The sequence below is a fragment of the Tauraco erythrolophus genome, chromosome 5 (assembly GCF_009769465.1).
Source record: "Tauraco erythrolophus isolate bTauEry1 chromosome 5, bTauEry1.pri, whole genome shotgun sequence".
Taxonomy (NCBI): Eukaryota; Metazoa; Chordata; class Aves; order Musophagiformes; family Musophagidae; genus Tauraco; species Tauraco erythrolophus.
Genome location: NC_141469.1, coordinates 18,951,320 through 18,975,181, shown reverse-complemented (window position 1 = coordinate 18,975,181; position 23,862 = coordinate 18,951,320). Strand labels below are relative to the sequence as shown.

General features: G+C 44.8%; 2 protein-coding genes across 4 annotated transcripts; one reads left to right on the top strand and one right to left on the bottom strand.

Moving 5' to 3' along the window:
- Positions 1–649: 649 nt before the first annotated feature.
- Positions 650–9,590, bottom strand: LOC104384308 (estradiol 17-beta-dehydrogenase 11). 2 transcript variants are annotated; one of them, XM_086611292.1, is made up of 8 exons: positions 9,313–9,590; positions 7,369–7,476; positions 5,892–6,023; positions 5,428–5,534; positions 3,977–4,114; positions 3,597–3,713; positions 2,072–2,135; positions 780–869 (listed from the first exon to the last, which is right to left on the bottom strand). In XM_086611292.1, the coding sequence occupies exons 1-8, from the start codon at positions 9,520–9,522 to the stop codon at positions 813–815; spliced, it is 933 nt and encodes a 310-aa protein (XP_086467418.1). In that variant the 5' UTR covers positions 9,523–9,590; the 3' UTR covers positions 780–812. The 2 variants fall into 2 exon arrangements, with proteins under 2 accessions (XP_086467419.1, XP_086467418.1); XM_086611293.1 differs by lacking the exon at positions 2,072–2,135 and having other exon boundaries at positions 650–869.
- A 721-nt stretch (positions 9,591–10,311) lies between these two features.
- NUDT9 (nudix hydrolase 9) lies at positions 10,312–20,071 on the top strand. Of its 2 annotated transcripts, none has more exons than XM_009982512.2 (8): positions 10,312–10,417; positions 12,065–12,301; positions 14,816–14,911; positions 15,717–15,803; positions 17,097–17,208; positions 17,630–17,776; positions 18,025–18,109; positions 19,460–20,071. In XM_009982512.2, exons 2-8 carry the CDS (start codon positions 12,108–12,110, stop codon positions 19,633–19,635), a joined length of 897 nt encoding a protein of 298 aa, XP_009980814.2. In that variant the 5' UTR covers positions 10,312–10,417; positions 12,065–12,107; the 3' UTR covers positions 19,636–20,071. The 2 variants fall into 2 exon arrangements, with proteins under 2 accessions (XP_009980814.2, XP_086467984.1); XM_086611858.1 differs by lacking the exon at positions 10,312–10,417 and adding an exon at positions 10,444–10,534.
- The last annotated feature ends 3,791 nt before the right edge of the window (positions 20,072–23,862 follow it).

Genomic DNA, 23,862 nt, shown 5'->3' with positions numbered 1-23,862 from the left:
GATGCATGAACATCTGTCCTCGGACCACAATCAGTCTCCAGTTAAGATTAGAGTTGTTGAAAAGGATATTTTATTTTTTTTTGTCCTGGTGGTTTGGCTGTGCAATTGCTCATCTTGTCTGCAGGAGGCTGAGAAGAATACCTGCTCTGCTGTCCTTGCTTGGACCTGGTTACCACTTTGACTGCTGAGAGATGTTTTGGGTTAGAGACTGTATTTATTTGGGATAAGGAGTGTTGATGGTACTAATGCATGCTTGATAATCAACATAATTAGGTATGACATTGTAAACAAGGCTGTAGTATTTCAGGTACCCACTACAAAAGCACACAAAACTGAGAGTTCATTAACTTTAAAAAGATAAATTGAGGTGAAACAGGCCACCCACCTCCTCTATAAATTGCAAAACATCTTTCCTCAGGGATGAGTCCAGATTAACATATTCTCAGGCAATCCCTTTGCACTTAAGTACGCAGCTGTGCTGTGCCAGAGATGGGCTTTGTGGGAATTCCTGTCTGCCTCACCACTAGGAGATAGAGGTGATGGGACGTACGGCCAAAGCAGCCCTTTAGCCTTCTAGAGATGCATCTCTGCTATGCTAACACTCCCTGTGATGCAGGGATGTCCCTGCTGCAGGTGTGGGATAAACCCTTAGATGTGCTTGGAAATGGGGGCCTGGAAGCATCTGTCTTAGTTCTGCTCTGAATCAAACCAGTGGCACTATGCTCAGCACAGGTTGTGTTTTCACTCGTGCCACGGGGAAATGAGAATCAATTTTCCCTCTTCACTGAGTGCTTCTCTGCCCAACAACTGCATCAAACTTGGTATCGGTCAGCTTTCTCAGAAAAGCCAAGGCACGTTCTGGAAACAACCTGAAGGAGATAATAACATGAGATTAAATGTGAGATAAGAACATTAAATTATGGGAAAAAGTGATACTGCAGGTGAGGGAAAAGCTGGTCTGGGAGCAGCAGTGTGTACACACAGACTGAGACCAAGACTTAAACTGGGTGGTATTTCCAAAGAATACATAGCCCTCATCAATTTCTGACTAGTTTTAAGTCCAATCTCACCCATGTCCTTTTATGACTGTTCCAAGACCAGGTATCTACTAGGCAGTATTTAGGTTGCAATATTGCTGCAGGATCCAAGAAGGTTCAATATTGAAGAGAGATGGGTGCATATTGAGTGGTTCATGCTCTGAAAAGCAGCAGGCTATGGAAGGCTGGGAAGTTAAAACCGAGGTGCAGTTCCTCTCCTAGGATTTATTTTCTTATGAGTCATGTCTCTGTGTCCCCCTGCCTCAAATTAAGACAAAAAAGCATAGTTATCCTAAAGGCTCTGACAGCATTAATTTCAACTATTCTTCTATTCTTCTGCAGACTTCCACTGTCTGCATGCAGCTCTTGGAGAGGCAAAAGGACTTAAAAGCCTTTTCCCTACTGTCTGGTGTTCTGTTTTGCAAATACGACATTACCAAGTGTGGAAACATAATGGAAAACGGGGAGAATGGAAGAACACTCTTTCCCAAAGCTCATCTTACATCTTACCATAAGCTGTAATATTAGAGCAGCTTTGAATTGAGATACAGTTGCTGCTCCCAGGAACATAATGTAGTTGGCTTGGACAAGTCCTGCTCTGGCCGAGCGGAATGTACAATATCCTTGGAATGGGGAGCAGAGTGGTATGGAGGTACCACGGCTCATCCCTGTTATCAGGGATACAGTATGACTGGCACAGATAACTGCATAGCTGCTATGAAGGAAGATGGATCGCAACTGCTGCCTTAGCCATGATGGTGAAATTGTGTCCTGAAGCTGAACTTTGCTCATTACAATGTCATTATAATACCAAAACACACTTCCATCCCAAAAGCTACCCGCCTCCGGGCTGCGACCACCCCTCACTGAGCAGGCACCCTGAATTTCTTCTAGCCTATGCCTTTCAACCAAAGCGAGGAAAATTTACACCGATCCTAACAAAGGTATGTATGACTAGAGTCACTCAAGCTACACCCGAAAGTAAAGAAATAGTATAAAATGGCAAAAGAGAAGGGGGATGTTAGGGAGAAGACCCCCATCAGAACATCTGGGATCAGTCGACGGGCTGGACCTCTCTTCTCTCCCCCACAGGGACGCCTGTTGGGTAAGAGCTCTGCGTTACACGTGCTTAGTGACTAACACCCTGCTAGCTCTTTAAAATCATCACTGATCAGTTCTGTTTGTACATTGTTCCAAATATGTTTTCACAGTCTTGTCACTGGCTACCTTTGAACCTTTGTCCTTTCACAAACATATATCATAAAATTGGTCTATCTGTAAATATAAGTTTGGGGAAACTTCAGTAATTGATATAGGGGATACAAGGGATTTGTCCCGGTGTTGCTGACTGCGACAGTCCCTGAATAGGATAGACAACCACCCTCCGACCTTGCGGGCTGTCCAGAGGGATTTATCCCAGTGACAGTCAGCATAAGCCTGATAGGCTGGCCAAATTGTAAAGGGTTCAAGGAAACCCCCTTCTCCTTAAACGGAGTGTGGCAGGCGGGTCGGATACAAGGGTCTCATCTTTCTTGGGAAACGGGCAGGCTGGGCAAATTGAAAAAGGGCTCGAGGTAGTGCCCCTCTCTGTCCTCTATCAACCCAACATTGTCTCTTATCGTGACACCAAGTGTTTCATGAAATACTGCAGAAGTTAACTGAAACGTTACCTTGATTGTTTTGGTGTCAATTCTAGATTTGGAACTGGAGCTCTAGTAAAAGCACCTCCTCAGCAGAGCCACTACACTGGGTATTAAAGACATGTGAGAAGACAAATCTTGTTTACATAGCAGAGAGCAGCAGCAGAGCCCTCTCTGAAGCAACTTTCCCAGCCTCCATGACTTCAGTCTTTGGTGTTGACATGAGGAAACAAACACTAACAAGCAGCAGGTCCTCAGCTCTTTCTGGAACTATGCTGGGGCTGGTGGTTCAGATAAACTGTTGTTCACAAGCCCAAGGGAAATGACTGTGTGTGAACAGAGTGTTCTCTTGTCCTCCCTCTCCTTCCCTATCAACCTGTAGAGCAGTTGAGTTCTCCATTGAGAACAGTCAGCTGCCGAAAGTGGATGACAAGGATCTATGAGAGGGCTCCAGAAAATCTTTGTGTATGATGTCTGCCATGTCATTAGAAAGAACCACTGCTATTTCATTACCTTGTTGTGTGTTCTTCTCATATTAAAATATTTCAGATGAGTGGTTGCTCAAAAAATAATACTCTCTCCTGCAGGCAGTTACACATTATCTAGTTACTACAGGTATATTGATGTCAAATCTGGACTGATAAATAACTGAGTATAGTGATGCCAAACACTGAAGATAATACAAAATAAATGAAACTGGGTTGCATGTGAAAATCTGCTGTCCAGCTGTCGTTCCAGGATTTCTCTATACTGCCAAACCATATCTATTACTACCAAGAGTGCAAAATGCAGTTCCTCACAAAATAAAACTTAATCTTGAATCAGATGTTGCAAGTTTGACAGTTGTATACTGAGTTAGTTAACATTGATATGTTTTTCCCTTCCCCCCCTCCTTTTTTTTTTTTCTCTTGCTACTTACATTTCAGAAAGAAAAGCAATGCTTAGGTGTGGTGGAACAAAAACCATTTTTTGGTTGGTTAGTATTCCCTCCATCAGGGCCTCTACAACTTCTTCAATCTCCAAAATCTTTCCAAGCCTGCACAGGAAAGCATACAGGTAAGAGCTGTGGTGGTAAAACAGAGTGGTACTACCTGAGGTAGGATGCTTCACATATGCACAAACTCAGGTAACTCAAATGCAGCCGTTACGTGGGTGTAAGGGCACTGCAGGTTTCCTTTACCCAGTTGCATATACTGTAGGACATGGAGTCAGTTGGAATACAAGGCCCAAAGCTGGGGCCGATATGTAGTGCCTTGGTGCAAAGAAGGAAGGACAGGAAGGCAGAGTTCTGACAGTTACCTTGTACTGGGGTTTTTGACAAATCCAGTGTTTATAAAAACAGGACAGAGACACGTAGTTTTTATTCCGTCCTTTCCCAGGGTAGATAGCTCCTCTGTCAGAGCTTTATGAAATCCAACTGCAGCAAACTTGCTTGAACTGTGGGAGAGGAAAAAGCAGAAATGAGAAGGCAGAAATACTGTTTCTAGCTTTCTACAAAGGGAAATGGCCTAAAAGATCATACAGTGCTGACTAGGAGACAAAGAAATGTAATCCAGCTGAGAAGAGAGGGCGGAGAATAATTCTAACTTCCCATGTGCCAGAGTGTAGTGCTGGATTAGGTACTGCTGCTTGGGGGAGTAATTGTGGAGCGCAGAGCAGGTGTCTTTCAGAAAAAGTCGTCTGAGTTGTGAACAGACAGATGAACGTCAGGAACTCTTAGAAAATGATACCTAATGAGCATCAATCAATGCATTTCCTGTTTTTCCCATGTGAGAAGGAATTCAGCCTGATTGCAGAAGGACGGGCAGGTAGAAATGGAGAACAACTCTCTACTGTTTCTCATACTGCACTGGAGCATTGCGTGACATTTACATGTGAGTTTTGAAACGGAAGAGCATTATGCATGCACAAGTTGAGAAACGTACTGCCACAGAAATTGGTGCAGGCCAAGAGTGTAAATGGAATCCAAAGAAAGTAGAACCAGAGAGTGAGTTTATTGACTGTTGTTGGGTTGGACAGTGTAATCCCAGGCTCAGGAGTTCTCATATTGCCAACAGTGAGTGGATCTCAGGAAGTGTTCCCAGGGACAGACTGCTCCGCCTGGAGCTGCTGGTACAGAGGGCTGATCTGACACAGAATGACAATGTGCAATCTGACAGTTTTTCTCTTCATGCACTGAGATTCAAGTGCTGTGAGTAGAAATAGTCAGTGCATCAGCCTCTCAGTTTCATCGGTTAGGTTGCCTACAACACAGTAAGAATTATCAGGTTTTTACCTTCTGAAAGGTAATTTTACAGCCAAAAAGCAATTTTATCTCATGATGGCAGAGGTATTTCTGTACACGAGTCACTGCCACAAGATCTACTCTGTAGGGGTTTACTTGACAACGCTACACAACTCACAGAACACCACTTTCTAACAAGGAGAAGAAAAGAGGATACCTTTTCTACCAAGCAAAAGCCTGGATCAGTGAGGGAGAGAAAAAAGGAGAAGCTTTCATTAGTTGATTTGTACATGAGTATTCCTTGATACAAGCGTAGCTCCTGAGGCAGTCAGAGCTCATAAGCAAACTGGTGGGAACTTCCAGGCATCCTTAGGTGCTGCCTGTTGTGCTTTTTTCCTCCCTAGCACCATGCCTTGGACGTACCGTATCCAGTGAGAGGATTCGTTTGGTTACTCTGGGCTTGCTGATGGAGAAGACGCAATTAAAAATTAAAAAAAAAAAGAGAGCTGATTTTAAAATCACTTACCAGTAAGCCACCATGAAAGAAGTCACAAAATGACCTGCTGCCGAAGCCACCGTAACGATGTGACCGTAGTTGTTGTTCATCATGGCTGGCAGAAAAGCTCTTGTGGTCTTGAAAGTCATTTAAACCAAGAGGCAAAGATGTGGGGGGAGGAAAGGGAGGAAGAGAACAATGTTTTCTTAGGAATATTCATCACTGACCCTGGCTATCATTAATGAGTGACTAATGCTGTTGCTTATGGTATGTGCTGCACAGCCCCTCAGATTCTGAGTGCCCCAGAGATCCCCATTCCGCTGGTACAACTGGCAACCCATTTTCCAAACGGGAATGTTTCAAGAAATCAGCTATAAACAGGAGCTGATTCTCACATTTTTCCTATGCTGCTTTTTAGGTTTCAGGTGTCAGCAGCAACACTGCCAGAGTCTCACCCCAGCACATGGAATAAAACGCTCATCCACATTCCTTACCCAGATGTAAGCAAGACTGTTGACTTCAAACATTCTTTCAATCTGGTGGTCCTGAGTTGAGAGCAGGTCAGCAGTTGTAATCACACCAGCGTTATTCACCAGGATGGAGACATCCCCAATTTCCTTTTTCACCTTTTGGACAGAACAAAAACAGAATGGTGTGTGTCATTCGCTATCAAAACACCTGACAGGCCGTGGAAGATGAGCGACAATTAATTTAATTCTTAACATTGTTTCCTTAGGGAGAGGAAGACTGTGCCACGTTTCCAGATGGGGTAGGAACAGTGAAATCTGGTTTAGATCTGACGCTTCTCCCTTAATTACTGCCAGTATTTACAGTCTTCCACACATTGCCCACAGGCACAGCATGCTCTGGGTAGTCACAGGTGGGACTGAGCCAGCTGGATGTACGGCTGGTCTGAGCCAGCTGGACCATATCTGTTACAAGAAAATGTTTCAAACATATCCCCAGTGTTGTCTGTGGGCTGTTCAGGAAACCAAAATGCAGAGGTTCCTTCAGGGGCTGGGAGTCCAACAAGCAAACTTGGCAAAGAGGCGTGACACACTGGAGTCTCACAAAAGAGGATGGGACTGGCTGCGATCTCGGAAGTGCTCCTTCGCTCTCTGTACATGTCGTGGGTTAGGCTGCTCTGGCAACCAAACCCTACACAGTTGCTCACTCCCCCACCCCCAGGGATGAGGGAGAGAATCAAAGAAGAAGAAGAAAAGAGACCTGTGGGTTGAGATAAGAACAATTTACTACTACCGCTACCAATATATATATGTACTAATATCTACAAGGATAGATACATACAAACGAGTGATGTACGGTGTAATTGCTCACCACCCCTTGACCGAGGCCCATCTCTTCCCAAAGCTGCAATCCCGAAACAGATAAAACCCGATACCGCAATCCCGGATGAACGGGAGGCCTCGAGACAGAGAGCGAGAGAGAGAAAACACCCTGAGAGTCTGAAAGTGAGAGTCCCGGAAGGGCAAAAGCCCTTCTTTCCTGCTGACCCTCACTTTTATACTGGGCATGACGCTGCATGATATGGAATACTAATTGGCCAGTTTGGCTCAATCCTAAGTCTAAGTACAAATCGTAAGGAGAGCTGTGGACTCCCCGTCCCAGCCATGCTTCCCCCTATCATGTTGTGCTCCTGCACACTGGCAAGAACACGGCAGCTGAAAAGTCCTTGAGACCTCAGTGCCAACTACAAACATCAGCGTGCTATCAACGTTCTTCTCAGAGCAAGTCTCAGACTAAAACCAAAACACGGAGCTCTTCTAGCTGCTAAAAAGAAGAGCTAACACTGTCCCAGCTAAAACCAGGACAGTACAGAAAGCACCAAGAAGCGGGGAGGTTCCAAGGGCTCGCATGATTTGCATACAATACCTCTTCTCCTGTTTTCCGGACTTTTCTGAAAATCGAGCACGTTTGGGTAAGCCTTTGCAGGTGGCCCTGCTCCCCTACCTTCTCTGCAGCGCTGTAGATTTCCTCCCTTTTGCTGCAGTCCACCACGAAGGCTTGAACAGTGGCTCCCAGCCTCTCGCATTCTGCTGCCGTGTCCTCCACGCCGTGCTGCAAGAGGCAGAAAACAGAGACGCGTATGTGCAACTGTACCGTGCCCGCGTGTTGCTGCCCGAGCACCGCGGCAGACCAGTTAGAGGCTGAAGATGTCTCTTGGTTGTGGAGCTGCTGCCAAGCCCCTGAATGGCTCCTGGCTACCCAGGGAAAGAGCTGTGGCCGGGGCCTGTGGAAGGACTAGTATTCAACCTTGAGTGTCCGCCCTGTGTAGAGCGGCTGCCAGAAACGGAATGTGGCAACAAGAGTGAGTGTGCCTTGGGAAAGCAGACGTAGGTGGGCTGCAGAAAGGGGGCACTGGGTGACTTCCACAGCACAGCAGGCAGATGCTGTGACTGTAAGCAGAGCTCTTAAAGCACAGGCCCTGCTGACACCCCCGAGATAGGACAAGCGGCCCTACGTGTTTCTGTATTCACAGACTGGATGTGAGAAGAGAGGTGTGCTGCAAAGTGCACAATGTAGAGAGATGTTTCTTACGAGAACAGCATTTGGCACACATTGAAGAGATGCTCCATTAAGATGCATTTATTGTCTTAGTGAAGGTCAGAAACTGTGATTCCCAGATGAATGCCTGAGCCCAAGTACTGCTCACTAGAAACAAAGTCAGCTTTTTCTTTTTGCTCAATAACAACCAAGCATGAAGTGTTGTCTCAGTTCATGTTTTGGGTCTGAAAATCTGTTCCTATGACAGAAGACTGTCAAAATACAAAGATGCTATTTGAATTCAGCTACAATTTTCTCCATTAGGCTGGTCTAGGCATTTCATCACTTGACTAAATATTTTGGAGGTTTTGTTGGATGTGACCAGCAGTGTGAAGAGCATCAGGTGAGGCCCATCTTTTCTATTAGAGTGAAAGAAATAGGAAGCCCATCTGTCTGCTTCAAGGTAGGATCAACAGGGTCATGCTGTTTCTGACGTTCTGTCATCATCTAAATTGTTCTTAAAACCTTTGGGATCTACTGCCTCCCTTGGCAATGTATTTTACTCCCTGCTTATCTCCAGCCTTACAATGTATTTTCCAGCCACAAAGCTCACTTGCTATTAAGTTTTTTCCTTCTTCCTCCATTCCAGTGAAAATTGACAATACTCTACTTGGCAGCAGGCCTTTACACATCAGGAGTCCAGTGCCAGGTACCACCCTCCCCCCGCCACCCCCACCACTAGTCACACATTTTTTGAAGGACATGGACATGGTACTTGAACACAAGCACACACAAAGTCTCAGCTGTAACAGGCAGCATGAACAGACACTGAATAGATTACACAATATCCTCCCAATTTACACATCCCCTTATGCTAGGCTTGTCTTGGGTTTTTTTTGGTTTGTGGTGGGCTGAGTGTTTTTGCAGCTTCAGGATGACATGGTTATCTTCTCTGCAGTTTCTGATCCACTGTGTCAGAAACCTTTCCCATGCACTGTTGCCCAGCCACTCACCCCCTCTGTACAGCTGATCACTCCTACGCACAGCACCTTGCGTTGATCCCTACTGAATGACATTCTGCATGTTTGTATCTGTCCATCCTCCACTTGCCAAGGTCTTTTTGCGTTCTAGTCAAATTATCTGAAACAGTTTGGGCTAGCGTAAACATTTAGCAAGGAGCTTTCTACACAAGTAACTGTGCCCGAGGGCAGCAGGGCTCACGGAGCTCAATGCAGTGATTCCTGTCAATACGAGTAGAGACATGTTTTCCAGCAACATTTGCAAAATACCTGAGGCGAGAGAGACAGCGAGCAGAAGACAAACCCGCCCCTCCGCAGAACAGGGTTCTGGGCTCAGCTTGCCTTTTCCTGCCAGCCCGGGCAGCGGTTCCAACAGCCGCTGTAGCGTTACCTTATTGATGTCCCACAGCACCAGCCTGCTGTGCCGCCTGGCGAACTCCAAGGCGGTGGCTCTCCCTACGCCGTGGCCGGCGCCCGTGATGAGAACGAGCTCTCCGCTGACGGACTTTCTCTTGGCGGGGACGAAAAGCTTCACCAAAGCCTCCAAGTAGGAGAAGATGAGCGTAGGCAGAAACAGGAGCAGACCCAGAAACGGATTCATCGTTTCTCTGAACGGCCTTTGTTGCCGAGCTGAGCCGGGCACTGCAAGGAATGCCGGAGCACAGCGCGCCGGCGGCGGGAGCGGCGATGCGCGGCTCCCTCAGAGGCCCCGCCGGGCGCTGCCCTCCGCTGCCGCCAGGGGGCGCCCGCGGCCCCCGGAGCGCGCTCCGGTCGGCCTGTCCGTCAGGGGCCTCCGCCCCGGCGGGAACCGCCCCCTGCCGCGGCCCTCCCTGCGCCGCCCGGCCCGGCCCGGCCCGCCTCGGTCAGGCCCCAGGCTCTCCTTGCTGCGCGGAGCTCCGTGAAACGCGAGGATCGGTATCGCGATCGGGATCGAGATGGGGATCGGGATGGGGATCGCGGCACGAAAAGAGGCGACTGCCAAGTGTCCCACCGGCCACAAGCCAGGCCGCACCTTCCAGGGGCGCAGGAACCAATCAGCGAGCGGAGTTTGGGAAGGGGCGTGTCCATGGGAGGGGAGAAGCCGGTGGGCTGGAGGCGCTCCCGATTGGTGGCGCTCTGCCCAATGAGAGGCGCGTTTGTACAGAGGGGCGTGTGGCGGCGGGCGGCCCGGCGGGCTGGGGCCGCGCTCGGGGTCCGGGGCCGCGCTCGGGGTCCCCGGCCGCGCCCTGCCCGGGGCTCGGCGAGGGGGCGGTAACTCCGAGCGGGTTGCCTCGCCCCGCCGGCCCAGCGGCCGCATCTCAGGCCCGGGCCCGGCGCCAGCCCTGTGGAGCTGAGGCGGGGATCGCTCCTGCCACGGTGGGGTCAGTGGCGGCGTCGATGCTGCTGCGTGCGGCGGCGGCGCCCGGTTTCGTTCGGGCGGTCGCTGTGTTTTCTTTCGCCGTCGCGCTGTCTACGCAGCCCGCCCGGCGTGGTCTCCAGCGCCGCCTGCCCCTGAGGTACCGTGGTGTGGTGGTGGGGGAGCTGGGCGCTGCTCAGGCCAGGCCGAGGCCGCTGCTCCCGACGCTCGGAGCCTGCCTGAGTCGGTGGCTCTGCTGGCGTTTGGCCCCGATGAGGTGAGGGGAGCCGCCACCTTATCCCTGGGCCGAGATCTCAGGGCTGCCTTGCTATCCCCTGCCAGCTGAGGGGGAGCTTGGCACGGGGTGTGCTTCTCTAGCTGAGAGGGTCCCTTTTGGGCATAGCAGAAACAAAAATCGGGCTGTCCTTTAAAACTAAACGGATGCAGTTATTGAAAAGGACAAAAGTCGTGTAATGTTGACCTGTGTGTGGAAGTTGACACCCTATAAAGTATGCCCTTTCTCCCATCTGTTAAAGACTTCGTGATCTTCAGGTGGTTTGTGAGTTGAATTGTGCTCTTGAGAACATTGCCTCAGCAGTGAATATGATAGCACGGGTATGCTGTGACTGGGACCAACAAATTCTTCACTTCAGTGTGAAGCAGAACCCACCCTCTTAGATGGACTTGAAGATTTCATAGCACGAGTGAGAAGTTTAGAAATGGAACTGTTGTTTTTGAAAAAGCCTGACCTATTCTGCTAGTTATAATCTAATATTCACATCTGAGTTTGAATAGTAAGGTTAATACTTATTGTATTTGTTGCTTTTTTCCTTTTTAATCTCAGACTAGTCTGTCCCATCATCGCCTTGGTCAGATGTTAAGTTACTAACACATGGATGCATTTCTGCAGAGGAGATTTATTTCCTTATATGCTGCAAGTGATCATTGATTTTTTTTTTTTAAAAAAAGCTTTCCATTAAGATCTGATTAATATCTTGCTTTTAGAGTAGTCTTATAGGTTATAGCCCCTTGCTGAGCTTTGAGCTTTTTATGTAGAGTAATCCTTTTTATTTTTTTAGTTGTTTAAAAAAAATATTTGAGTACAGGAAAGCTGCTTTGTGTGTTGAAGGAAATCCGTGTAGCGTTTTTAAGAGCTGGTGGTCAGGCACTGTAACCCAGTCTGCTGTTAAGTATTTTATTGTTGACTGGTCTTTCAGCTCCTGAAAGCCTATGGCAATATAAAATCACTAGAGGTCTCAAGTATTTTTTCTTTTAACTTAACTAGTTTGATAGTTCTAGCCTATTTTGGTGGTCACAGCAACTTGTAGAGCTGTGGTGCTTAAGCTTTTGGGTGTTTCATTTTTACTCTTCCTGGTCTACAACTGGATGTGAGAGCATGACTCTCATGAGGGTGGAAATTTAATGCTGAAGCAGGCCCTCCTGCTGCATTTGTGGTAAATACCTTTGCAGTGTTCCTTGTCTGTGTTTCATAACTGGTCAGTGTTCCACATGGCTCTGGTGGCAGTTCTAGTTCTTAGCTTTTCACTCATGCTGTGGCATCTTCTACTAGAGTACTCTTCTGCTTCAAGAAGCTGAAGGTAAAATTCAGAATTTGTTGGTCCAGGCGTAGATTTGCATGATGTCTGAAAGAAGCAATAACATGTTACTGAGAAATTCCACAGTTTCTGTGGAAAAAGCCTAGTCTGTTCTGCTTGCTCTAATATACTATGCAGATCTGGGATTAAATAACAGAGTTAAAGCCTAATGAAATATATACTTTTTTCTTTTTTTTTCTTTTGCCTTTCAGTAACTCATCTGCAAACTGTTGGTCCCATCTTCATCCCGTTAACATGTTCAATGGTTACAATGTTAAGCTCTACCACAGCAAAGCTCTCACCACTCCCTATCCAGGATCACGTGTTGAGCGTAGCCAAGTTCCTGAAGATAAAGTGGGCTGGCTGATCGAGTGGAAAGATTATAATCCTGTGGAGTACACCGCAGTGTCTGTTTTGGCTGGACCCAGTTGGGCAGATCCCCAAATCCAGTGAGTGGAAATGGTGTCTCTTCTCCTGTGAACATGGAAGCAGGAAATGGTGATCAGCTGAGTTAATAAGATCATCAGCTTAAGTGCCCTGTGATTCTACAGTGGTGTGTGAAAGTCAAGAGCTAGAAAAATGGTGGTTAGAGAACTGAGTGGTTTGGGTTAGCTGTGTCTCTAACACATGATTTTACTGAGCTGGTGATTGAGATAAGAGTGGTGTTAATTGGAACAATAGACAGCTGTTGATGCTGTGTAGTGCTTCTTCTCTGTTTTATGAGCTAAGTAAATATATCCTCAATCTCCTTAAGAATCTGGGAGAACATTTTCATAATATACTTGTTTGTTTCTACAAACAAGTATACATTTGGATTGAATGCAAGAATGTATACTTCTTGCATTCAATCCAATTCATGGATTGAATGCAAGAAGAGAAAAGAATTAGAGTTCTTTAGTTGAGCGCTCTGACTCAGGAAATGTGACAGATTGAATGAATGACACTAATTCTTTTTTTGTGAATTTGTGTATTCATTTTTGTTGAATCTGTGAATATATTCTCCTCTCAAGGAGTGCTGCATGCTTCTTGGCTAGAAAGTTAGGTGCATGCATCTAGTGTAACTTGTGATAGTGTGAAATGGTGATTCCTGTGTGTGCACATCCATGTAGAAAAATCAGGAGATAATGGCACATGAGGTTTCAGCCTTCCCTTCCTTGTTTTCCATTGATATGTGAACATGTGCTTCTATTTGGTCTTCATTTGGTTTAGTGTTCTGCTGATTGCAAAGCACACTGCTCCTCAGACTCTGTAGGACTGCTGATGTTCTGCTAAGGTGTAGTTCGGAAAGTGTCAGATGATCTTTTAGTAGGTGCTAGTAACACTTGAAAATGCAGAGTGTTGTTTTTCAGGTATTAGTGTAACTTTCTAGATTAATTATCTGTGGAAGAAGCTAGTCAGTAGTTTGAAACCTGTGATGGTTTGAGAGGAACTGCTTTTGGGAAAGGAAATACTTGTGTAGACAGATACCTGCTTCCCTACCAGTTTTCAGAGGTGCACATGGGAGATTGACATTAAGCTAATTTCAAAAATCAGTGTTATTAGCTTGTAACTCTGATAAATCCTATCTAATACAAATTTCTGCTCATTTTTTTTAATTGGCAAAAATTTATGCTCATTTTTTTAATTTGCAAAATCTTTTTTGGTTTTATCAATGGATAACATCCTGTCGTGGTTTAGCCCAGCCAGCAGCTGAGCTACCATGCAGCCACTTGCTCACTTCTCCCCAGTGGGGTAGAGAGAAGGAAAATGTAACCAAAAGGCTTGAGGGTTGAGATAAAAACAGGGAGGGATCACCCACCAACTATGGCCCTGGGCAAAGTGGACTCGGCTTGGGGACGAATCAATTTAGTTCATGATCAGCTCATTCAAAGAGGATAATGAGAAACAAAGTAAGATCTTCAAAACACCTTCCCCTCTCCCCTCTCTTCTTCCTTGCTCTACCTCCTCCCCCAGTGGTGCATGGGGACAGGGAACGGAGGTTGCAGGTCAGTTTGTCACATGCGATTTCTGCTGCTCCTTCCTTAACAGGGAGGACTCCTTACACTCTTCTTTCTCCAATGTGGGGCCCCTCCTTACAAGAGACTGTCCTCCACAAACTTCTCCGATGTCAGTCCTTCCTGGAGGATGCAATCCTTACCCATCAGCTCCAGCACACCTCCTCCTCCCCCTCTTTGTTCACTGACCTGGTGTCTGCGTAGTCATTTCTCTCAGGTCTCAGTCCTCTCTCCTCTGCAGCCGTGCCAGGCCCGACCAGCCCAATGAACCCTGGCAGTCCCAGCAGGAACGAACTCTGCCCAGCGGGCGCCCTGGGAGTGGGGCGCTTCAGAGTGCTCCAAGCCATACTTCCGTGGCCATCTCCAGTTGAGTGGTGACAGACCAGTGCGGACAGGTGCCTGCTGGCTGGTGGGGGGGGCAGCCCCCCGCATGCTCCCTGTCTTCACTGCAGGTCCCACCTGGCTCAGGTTCCTTCGTCCCCTTCATAAATATGTCATTTGCAGAGGCGTTGATGGACTTGGCCCTGTGCTGAGGCAGGTCTGACTGGTTTTGGAGCCAGGGACGCTTCTTGCATCTCCTTACAGGGGCTATCTCTGCAGCCCCTCCCATGCTACCAAAACCCCACCACATAAACCCAGCTCAGATCCTTCTATGTTCTCTAACCTTAACAAAAGCACCTTTGAAACACATTACCTGAATGAAAATCTAGAGAGATGCAATGTTAACTACTTTAGAGGGATGCACTTATGTCTGCAGAACTAAATGCAGGAAGACTGTCATCAGTAAAGGTTGAGACTTTATAGCCTCCTATAGAAAAGGGAGGGTCTGCAACTTAAGTTCTGTTAAAAACCTCCTCATTGGTCAAATGGATGTTGCCAATGTGGTGGTTGGCCTTCAGGCTTTTGTGGGGCAGAGGGTTTTTTTGCTTTTTATAACTTATCTCTATGAAATTATTCTTTTCCACACAGTGATAAAGGTTTTTCTCCCAAATTCAATGAGAGAGATGGAGAAGTGGAGAGGAAGAGTCTGAATGGCTTGTATGTGATTGAAGATGGGAGGCCCCGGTGAGTGGTGTGGTTTTTTTATTTCTTTGCATATTCATTTCAGAAATGTAGTTTCAGAGCTCTTACAGGTCTATCAGTTCTGATACATGGTACCTGCTAGAACAAAATCAAGGTAGTCTCCCCTAGAGACAGAAAAAACAATACCTCAGGGACAGAGATTTCTTTCTGGAAGACAGTAGTGGCAGAGAGGCACTAAAAGGTTAGCCAGGACTACCGCAACAGAGAGTTGTGGCGACACTGGAGTCGGAGGAGATCTAACACTTAACAGTAGGGTCTGTTGAACTAACTGTTCCCGCAGTTTGACCAGGTGTTGGTCTCTGAAGCTTGCGTACCACTTGTGTGCTGTGACGGAGCAGAAGAGTATTTCCTTCTACTGACAAATGCTGGCATGGCACAGATGGGTGATCTCACCTAAAAATAATTTATTTTCTTTCTGCCGTTTGTACGTAATTGAGTGTTCTGTGCATCTGTAGTCTTGGAAACTAGATTCTGTTTTCAGACAGGGTTGTATGCACAATAAGGGATACTTGATCAGGAGTGTCTTAAGACACAAGATCTGGGAAATGACGAAGCCATTTTGTATGTTTCCTCTCCCTGTACTATCAAACACAAAAAGAGGTTGATGGAGAATCCCATACTTTGTCTCTCTTGCTCTTTAAACCATATGGTGGCACCGAATGTATGTTGCTATCCTTTCCTTTGTTGTCACTTAAGCTTCTTTAAAGCTGCTTTTTTTAGAATACCTGGAGAGTATTTTGAATGTGGAGAAGTAAATAAGTTTAATCTACTGTGCCACTTATTTCAGAAATCCGGTGGGAAGGACTGGCCTCACAGGCAGAGGATTGTTAGGGCGCTGGGGACCAAACCATGCTGCTGATCCTGTTGTAACTAGGTAAGAGATGAGTGACTGAAAGGTGCCCTGCCATGGAGAAAAAAAAAAAGTATTTTGCTTTTTCTGTGCACCTCTGGACAGGCTATTACTTTTCAAGGGCCTTTTGTGCATGTTCCTCTATGTGTAAGCCCATTCACATATGGGTATCTGAATGGAAAGATACATACGCATGTGGACTAAGAATTTAATAATTTTTTTAGTCTTAGTCTCTGGAAAAGAGTAAGAGTTCACTATTAATGACAAGCAATCACTTCTGAAATGCAGAGGAAGCAGATTTTAAAAAAGCAACCCAGGAAGCATAATTCAATAGAAATAAGTTATACAAATAATCTTTGGTAACTAATGTGAAAACTGGAAGGATTACACAATGCTTTGATACTATATATGTAATATGCTAAACGGCCTTGGATTAGGCATGTTAAATTGCAGGAACAGTTTTTTTCTGTCATAATGCCTCAACTGCAAAAAAAAAAAGCAGCGTGCCTGTTTTTGCTCTGTAAGAAATACTCACTTGGCCTTAGGAGGAGGTGGAGTTAGGCTTCTCTTTCTTTTGTCGGTGTATGCTCTGTTTTAATGATGCTCTTGCCAGCAGGATCTGTGTGCACATACTAACTGTTTTATGCAAAGAAAGCTTTCAGAAAAGGTGGTGTAGTTGACAAACGTGCAAGCTGGGAAGTGCCATGCTGAACATAGAACCACTGTGAAAGTCATCCTAATGGATTTTACTACTTCCCCTGTTCAAAATGTTGCCAATACTACTGAGTCGTTTCCTTGAAAGTAAAAAATGCTGGTTTTATTTTGTCTTTGCTTTAACTATTGGTAGTTCTTAGTTCTTTACTGAAGGCAGTGGTGGCTGTTTGTGGCCTGGTGCTGGGTGAGCTGTTCAGAGGAGTTGCAGCCTGCACGTACGTTCTGTTCTCTCTGAAGGCACACTTATCCTCTCGTGTGTGTAGGCACAAGTGCAGCTTGGCAAGTGTTGCAGCTGATTGATAGGGTGTGCTTGGACGTAGCTGTCAAAGGAGCTGCTGCGATTGGCATGGCAATGGAAATGTGGCTCTTGGGCGGTTTGGGCTGAGGAAAACACAGCTGGTAGAGGTGTGTGAAAAACTCAGTGCTTTGCCCTTGGTTGCAATCTTGCTGGACAACATAAGTGGGTGTCCCCCCCTCCATGACTGTTCTTTCTCTGCTTTGTTTGCCCCTGCACAGGTGACAGCGCAAGCACCTTGCTGTTCCTCTCCCAAGTCCTTATGTCAAGAAGCAGCAAAGAATGTTCTTGTTTGTTTTTTGCTGCAGGTGGAAGAGGGACAGCAGTGGCAATAAAATTGCTCATCCAGTTACTGGCAAAAACATCTTACAGTTCGTAGCTATCAAGAGGAGAGACTGTGGGGAGTGGGCCATTCCAGGGGTAAGAGCAAAGCTCCGGAGACAGTAGGTGTTTTGCCACTGGTAAGGCCACAAGGCAATAACTGGCATGTGTGTGATAGAAGTGTGCTTTTTGATGAATGACCTTGTGTTGCAGAGGTGAGGAGAAATGCTCCTTAAACTAGCTTTGCCCAAGCATCAGATGGTGTGCCTTCTGCTGTTTCTGGATTGCAAGGTGGTATTCATATTTAATTCTGATCATGTCTTTTGCTTTATGCAGCCACAATTTAATCCATTGCAGGTTTTGAAGGGTGTGCATGCTTGCTCTTTACAACTAAGTGTAAAGTTCCTTCCATGTCCAGAGTATGATGCAGATAGATCTAATATACTAAGAGCCAGTAAAAGGGGAGTAAAATCAAGTGGAATCCAAGGGATAGTCACCTTTTCTTTTTCTCCCCTCTAAGGGGATGGTGGACCCAGGGGAGAAGATTAGCGCTACCCTGAAGCGAGAATTTGGGGAGGAGGCCTTGAACTCCTTGCAGAAATCACCTGAGGAGAAAGCGGAATTGGAGAAGCAACTCCACAAGCTGTTCAGTCAGGAGCACTTTGTGGTGAGCTCTGCGTCTCTTGGGATAGTCTCTTGAGCTATGCATGTGACTCGTAGCTGTATGGAACTTGAAAAAGTGTAGCTGAAATGAAAATAAGCTGTGATGTTCAGATTGTCATGGTGTAGGAAATCGAAGGGACTATTGAAAACTCTGTAGGGGCAAACGTATTGACAGAAAGAAAAAAACCTTATTATTAATTCCACCTTCTTTGTTGTGACACAGAGCTTGTTTTGGTTTGTTTGGGGCCTTAGGTGTACAGAGGATATGTGGATGACCCTCGTAACACTGATAATGCCTGGATGGAGACAGAGGCTGTCAACTATCATGACGAAACTGGTGGGTATCTCCACGTGTGCTCTTAGTTGCCTTTTACTCTATCTATTGGTTTGAAATTGGGGTGTATATTGGGCTAGGATTGACAGAGAACTTGGGGGAGCATGTGAGTTAAAGTATTGACTAAACCAAATGGGTGTGTGGGTCTCTTGTCTCCTAAGATGTCCAGTCAAGACAGGTAGTTGTCGTTCCCCTTTGGTGTCTATCAGTCTTGAAATAAGGAACATATGGACTTTGCCTGAAAGTTATTTATTCATTTGTTAGCTAGTTAGCTATGGACCATGTGCTTTCGTATGGAGATTAAACACTGGACAAGGATAAATACATCACTGTATTTATCTTAAGTTGATTTAATTTCCCTTTTTAATGAGTCTGGGGTGGAAGGATAGTCTGTTTCTGTTGTTATTTTTCCTTTAGTAGCTAGTGTGTGCTTCAGGAGCATTGCCTCTGGTCACTGGCAGGTTTTCACTGTGTTTATTGCTTTGATGTTGTAGTTGCTCTGAGACCTTTTATCTCTGTTACTTTGCCAGAGTAATTGTTGGACCTTATTTTACTTCTGTAAATCAGTAGGAAGGGACAGACATTGCTAGTTCTTAGATTGATGTTATTTTGGATTTTCATCTCTCACTTTTTAAGATAAATCAGTCTAGTTAGGCATCTCCGATGTTTCCACTGTATTTTGCATAGTAGATACCAGTGATGAAGTTTCACATGTCACTGATCCTTGATTTATCAGTCCCCTGAAGCAATAAATTCCTTTGGTCTTTGTTTCTAATACACATTTTGTAATACTTTTAAAAGCGTTTCTTTTGTTGTTGTCTGTGAAGTCATGGGACTGATTTTCGAAACAGTAAGAAATTTTGGAGAGCAATTCAGAAGCCTTTCTGCATCCCTCCTTAATTTTTAATTTTGGGGCCTTTAAAATTTTATTCTGGTTTTCCATAAGCATATAAAGTTTCAGAATTTGGTTTGTCCTGTACCTGAGAAAGGAAGCAGTCAACTGTTAGCCAAACAAACAAAAATCAAGGCAGAGGGATTGGCTAAGCTTGCAGTAGTGAGTACATGTTGTCATATTGATTTCTAGTAACTTGTCATGCCGCTGATAGTACCCTAGGAGTGGTGACAAGGTGTTAACACCACCTCTGCCACTTGGATTGTCCTTAAAATAGTGCAGGTATGAAAAAGGTTTCTGGCACAGAATCAGTGAGCCACTTAATTGGTTTCTCTCTGGGAAGCAGTTGAGGGTTGCCGCCTTTGAAGGAGCCATGTGGAAGGGCAGAACTGATGAGATGTGAGAAGAAAAAGCAGGAAAGAAGATGCAATAGTGTGTCCTAACTCTTGTTTTGTGAACAGGTGAGACCATGGATAATTTGCCTCTGGAAGCAGGTGATGATGCTGGAAGAGTGAAGTGGGTTGACATCAGTGAGAAGCTCAAGCTGTATGCAAGTCATAGCTACTTCATTAAGCTTGTGGCTGAGAAACAGGGAGCCCACTGGAGTGAGGATCCTATTCCTGAGTGCCGTGAGTGATGTAAACGAGGAACCGACAGACTCCAAGGGGTGCGTGTTTTTCAGCTTTGAAACAGATGACGTTGTCCTTTTGAGTGGAAATGCAGTGAAAATTCCGTGAAATTCAGCTGGCAAAACACTTCACAGTGATAAATAGCGGCTTTTTCAGAGACCTCAGATTGCTTCTTTTGATTTCTCAGCTAGTGTGAAATGAGATGAATGTGGAGCTGTTACCTCGTTTTGCTTTGTCTTCGTTATTTGCAGCCATTTCATAACATCTGCAGCTTTGCCTGATGACACTGGGATTCTGACTGATTGTAGTCAGAGGCTCTTCACTTCAGCTCTAGTCTTGCACTGATTTCTGTCAGCAGTGTGGATCTGTAAGGGATGTGAAACTTGTAGGATGGTAACCTGAATAATGACTTAAGTGCTACAAAATAAAGTGAAGTTTCTTTTCTGAGTTGTTTCACTTAATGTGTCTTTTCAGTGATTTTTCTATTTTGAGAGATTAGTTTTCACATTGAATTGCTTTCTAGTTTACAGCATGGATGGTATCCATGTCTGAATGTCAGTGCATCTATCTAAAAAGAGAACTGCTGGAGGATGTAACTTGATGACGGATTTTTCGGAGCTCAATTTTGAAGTTCCTCTCTTCCCACTGCTTCTGACAGTACAGCTGTTGGAGAGATGGTGCCGTAAATAGGATCATTGGAAAGAGCACCCTTGAAGTGTAATCTTGTAAACTGTGGTGTTTTTTTACAGTTTGCAAGATGTGAGTAACTTGCAGTCAGGAGTGACAGTGGTGTGTGAATGGCTGGTGTCTATATATACAGTTTTCAGCACTATGGCTTACATCAGAAGACCACAAGACGTCATGAATCATACCTTCTTAAGACCTTTTGGATGTTTAGTTTACTTCTCAACTGATAAAGAAGCCAGTTTTTTTTTATGATTCCTAATAATTCTTGGAGGATTGGTGGTTTTGGCAATGGGGGTGTGTGTGTTATGAAAGGAATATTTGTTGTGTGTTTTTTCAATATAGGTATTCTGACATAGGGTTCTGCACTTTAGTGATGGTGGAGGAATACTTGTATGATAATGCCTAGAGTACTGAAGCTGCTAACTGAGAGGGAGTGTTACAAATTCAAAAATGACCTCCTTTTTCCTGAAGAAATGGGAACTTGTGAATTAAAGTCACTGATAACTTTTGAGGCCAGCTGTGTACTGGCAGCATACTTGCACTTTGAGAGATGTGTTTTCTGGCATCTGACTATAAGCAGCTTAAGCAAAAAGCTATTGAAAGAAAAGTCTCTTTTAAGTTTTTAATTATGGTGTTTGCTTGCTTCTTCTCTTTGGATTATTTTAGTAGAAAACTCTGAACTGATGAAGAGATTTAAATTAATACATGTGTCTGGGGAAAGTCTTGTAGGATGCAGTTCAGAAGAAGTTGGCATTATCTTGGATCTATTTGAGACCACCAACATCAACAGCTCATGTCCATGCTCTTTTCTGGGGACGTGTCTGAGGGCTGATATATACTTGCTGAATCACACATGCACTTGCAGCATAATGAGGATGTGAGGTGAACTGCAAATTTATTACAAAGCATCCTGTTTACCTGTTGTGGAGGCAACAGGGTAGATATTGGCCATAACGCACAGGGATGAAAGAGCGGAAAGAAAACATGTTTCTCACAGGATTTTTCTACATTGGCATGTTTGTGTTAGTGCAGTTATTTGTTGACTAGTTGGAAAGATTGTCCTCATCCTCAATGAAAATAACTATTAACAGTGATTAAAAAAACCCTCGAAAACTAGATAGAAATGGAAATATACTTCAGATGTACTTGGGAAATGTGCTGAAATGCTAATCAGTTCTTTTCCTGTAGAGACTATGGAACGCCATTGAGAGGAAGCACGTTATCCAGAGTTTATAGTGTAAGTATGGGTTTTTTGGGGAAGCATTCATGCAAAGCTGATTGGTATTCTGCCACAAAGTGTTAAATTGCGACCTCACACCTGTTGTCAGAGACTGTTGAGCCAGAATCCACAGGCAAAGTGGTGGTCACCTGTATTTCCTTCTTTTTGGAGCCTTCCGTGTGGCTGTGCAGGAGAACTGAAAATAAAACTTGATGCAAACACATCTGATATCAGTACAGCACTGATAAGGAGACTGATCTCCTTTGAAACGATGATTCAGGTGGCCAAGTTAGTGGAAAAAAAGATAAGCCAGCTTGCCTTTGGCAGCTATGTCCTTCTAGTTTGCTAATGTTGGATCAGATCCTTGCACCTCTTCACACAGAGGGAACTCATTTAACTGAGCAATTTCACTAAATCTTGGAGGAAAGATTTTGTGAGTTAACTGCTGTACAGTGCCAGTTGGTGGAAACTGGATAGAGGTGGTGTTGCTCATCTGTGGTGTTTATGGCTTTCTGTCTGGTTTTAAGCCTGCAATAACAATATGTAGCTAAACTTTTTTTCTGGTTTTAAGCCTATTTGTGTTGTCTCGAAAGCTCTACTTGCAGTGGCTCAAGCCACATTTAATGGAGGAGGAGCTCATACTTGCTTTGAGAGCTGAATATCGTGCCTCAGCAGGCGAGATTAAATGGATGAGAGCAGACCATTTCTGTTGAATTTATTGTTTGAGAATTAGTGCGTGTAGATGATGAGGACGATTGCCCTGACACACACAGTTCTTGGTTCTGAGGACAGACGTGATCTACAGAGGACTTAGCAGTGGTTGTTCTGGATGAGAGGGAAGGATTGTCTGGTTGGGTGTTTTGTCTGTAGCAGTGAGTGCTTTGGCTTAGAATATAAGGAGAGAGGAAGTGCAGGATGATGTTTCTCCTGGAATATGCCACATGTTGTCAGACTTCCATTAGAGCTAGAAGTTAGAGCTGCATCCTGGACTTGCATATCCCTTAATGAACCTGTGTAAAAACATCCATCTCCATCTGCTTTTCTTCTCACTTAACACTGACATGCTGTTTTAGCTGAAATAGAGGGAATGTCAGCAGGTCAGATAATTTTAATCCTATTAGCTGCACGCAGTGAGTGTGCCATGGTTTACATGTGAGCAATGAGTGCATTTGTCAGTGTGCTCTCTATATCTGCATATGTATGTGAATGTGTGTGTGTGTGTGTGTCTCAAAAGGGTGCCTGAGTCTTGGTAGGAATGTGATTTCATTGTCGGTTCTCCCTTACAGAGAGGGAAAATACTTAGGACTAAACAGATGTTTCATTTTGGTTCATTAACACTAAATGGAAACAATCAAATCTACAGGTGGTCTATAAAATTGTCCCTGGCTCTATCTTATCTACTTCATGAAGTGAAGAAATAATAAAGATTAAAATATTTATAAGTTAAGCTAGAATAGTAACAATATAGTTAAAAGTACTGATAGGAAGACTAGCTTTCATTTAGCATTCTTACTCTTAATGTTCTTACAATTTGTAGATTAAATATTGGTGGTGCTAGTCCCCTTGCAGACTACAAGAGCTCAGGTGAAAATATTTCTTGTACTGTGTAGCATCTCTCTGCAAACATTAGAAAATGCTCCTTTTCTGAGTGTTGCAGCGGAAAAGCAGAAGTGGCAGCATGAGAATTTCAAAACAGGTGGAATGCTTATCTGCTCCATAATACATTAGGTGCTTCATAGATCCATGGCTGTGATAATCTTGGTGATGGTTGTTGTTTGCCCTGCAGAACTTGGACTGTTTAAAGGAAAATCTTCCCTGCTTGCCCTGATAAATTCAATTTCATTGTATCTTTTTCTAGGACTTGGTTTGAGCAGAGCAAGGGTGAGTATTAGCCTCAGTGGAGAGCAGGTCAGTCCCTTCTAAGTTGTCCTTGTGTGAAAGATATTTGATTGTTTTAAGGTGACTGACTCTGGGCTGTAGAAAGAGCAAATAAGCAGTAGGCTGCAGTCAGGCAAAAAAAAATACTGTCAAAATTACTTTTGATCCAAGACATTTGAAGTCCTGGAGAAAGGATCTCTTTCAAATTGAATCAGCACAGAGAATATGCTTTTGTACATGCAATCTAGATTGATTTGTGCATACTGCTGTGTGAGGTTACAGAATGAGGTGGGTGACAAGCCAGGCTTACTGGAGAAACTGTCAGTGAAACTGGTTTTGGTGGGAAATATCTTGCGTAAGAAGTTCTTGGGTCAAAAATAATCGTAGCTTGATTCATTGTCTGCCAGGGCGTCAGGCTGGAGTTGGACTAGGATTAGCAGCCCTACTGATT

Bases quoted from the DNA above. Each gene is read 5' to 3' on its own strand.
- NUDT9 (XM_086611858.1), top strand. The intron at 15,804-17,096 runs GTAAGAGATGAG...TTTTTGCTGCAG, and splicing joins GCTGATCCTGTTGTAACTAG to GTGGAAGAGGGACAGCAGTG. The intron at 17,209-17,629 runs GTAAGAGCAAAG...CTCCCCTCTAAG, and splicing joins GGGAGTGGGCCATTCCAGGG to GGGATGGTGGACCCAGGGGA.
- LOC104384308 (XM_086611292.1), bottom strand. From the start codon at position 9,522: ATGAATCCGTTTCTGGGTCTGCTCCTGTTTCTGCCTACGCTCATCTTC. The intron at 7,477-9,312 runs GTAACGCTACAG...TGCCTCTTGCAG, and splicing joins TGCTGTGGGACATCAATAAG to CACGGCGTGGAGGACACGGC. The intron at 4,115-5,427 runs GTAAGTGATTTT...CCTCTCCCACAG, and splicing joins TCTTTCATGGTGGCTTACTG to TTCAAGCAAGTTTGCTGCAG.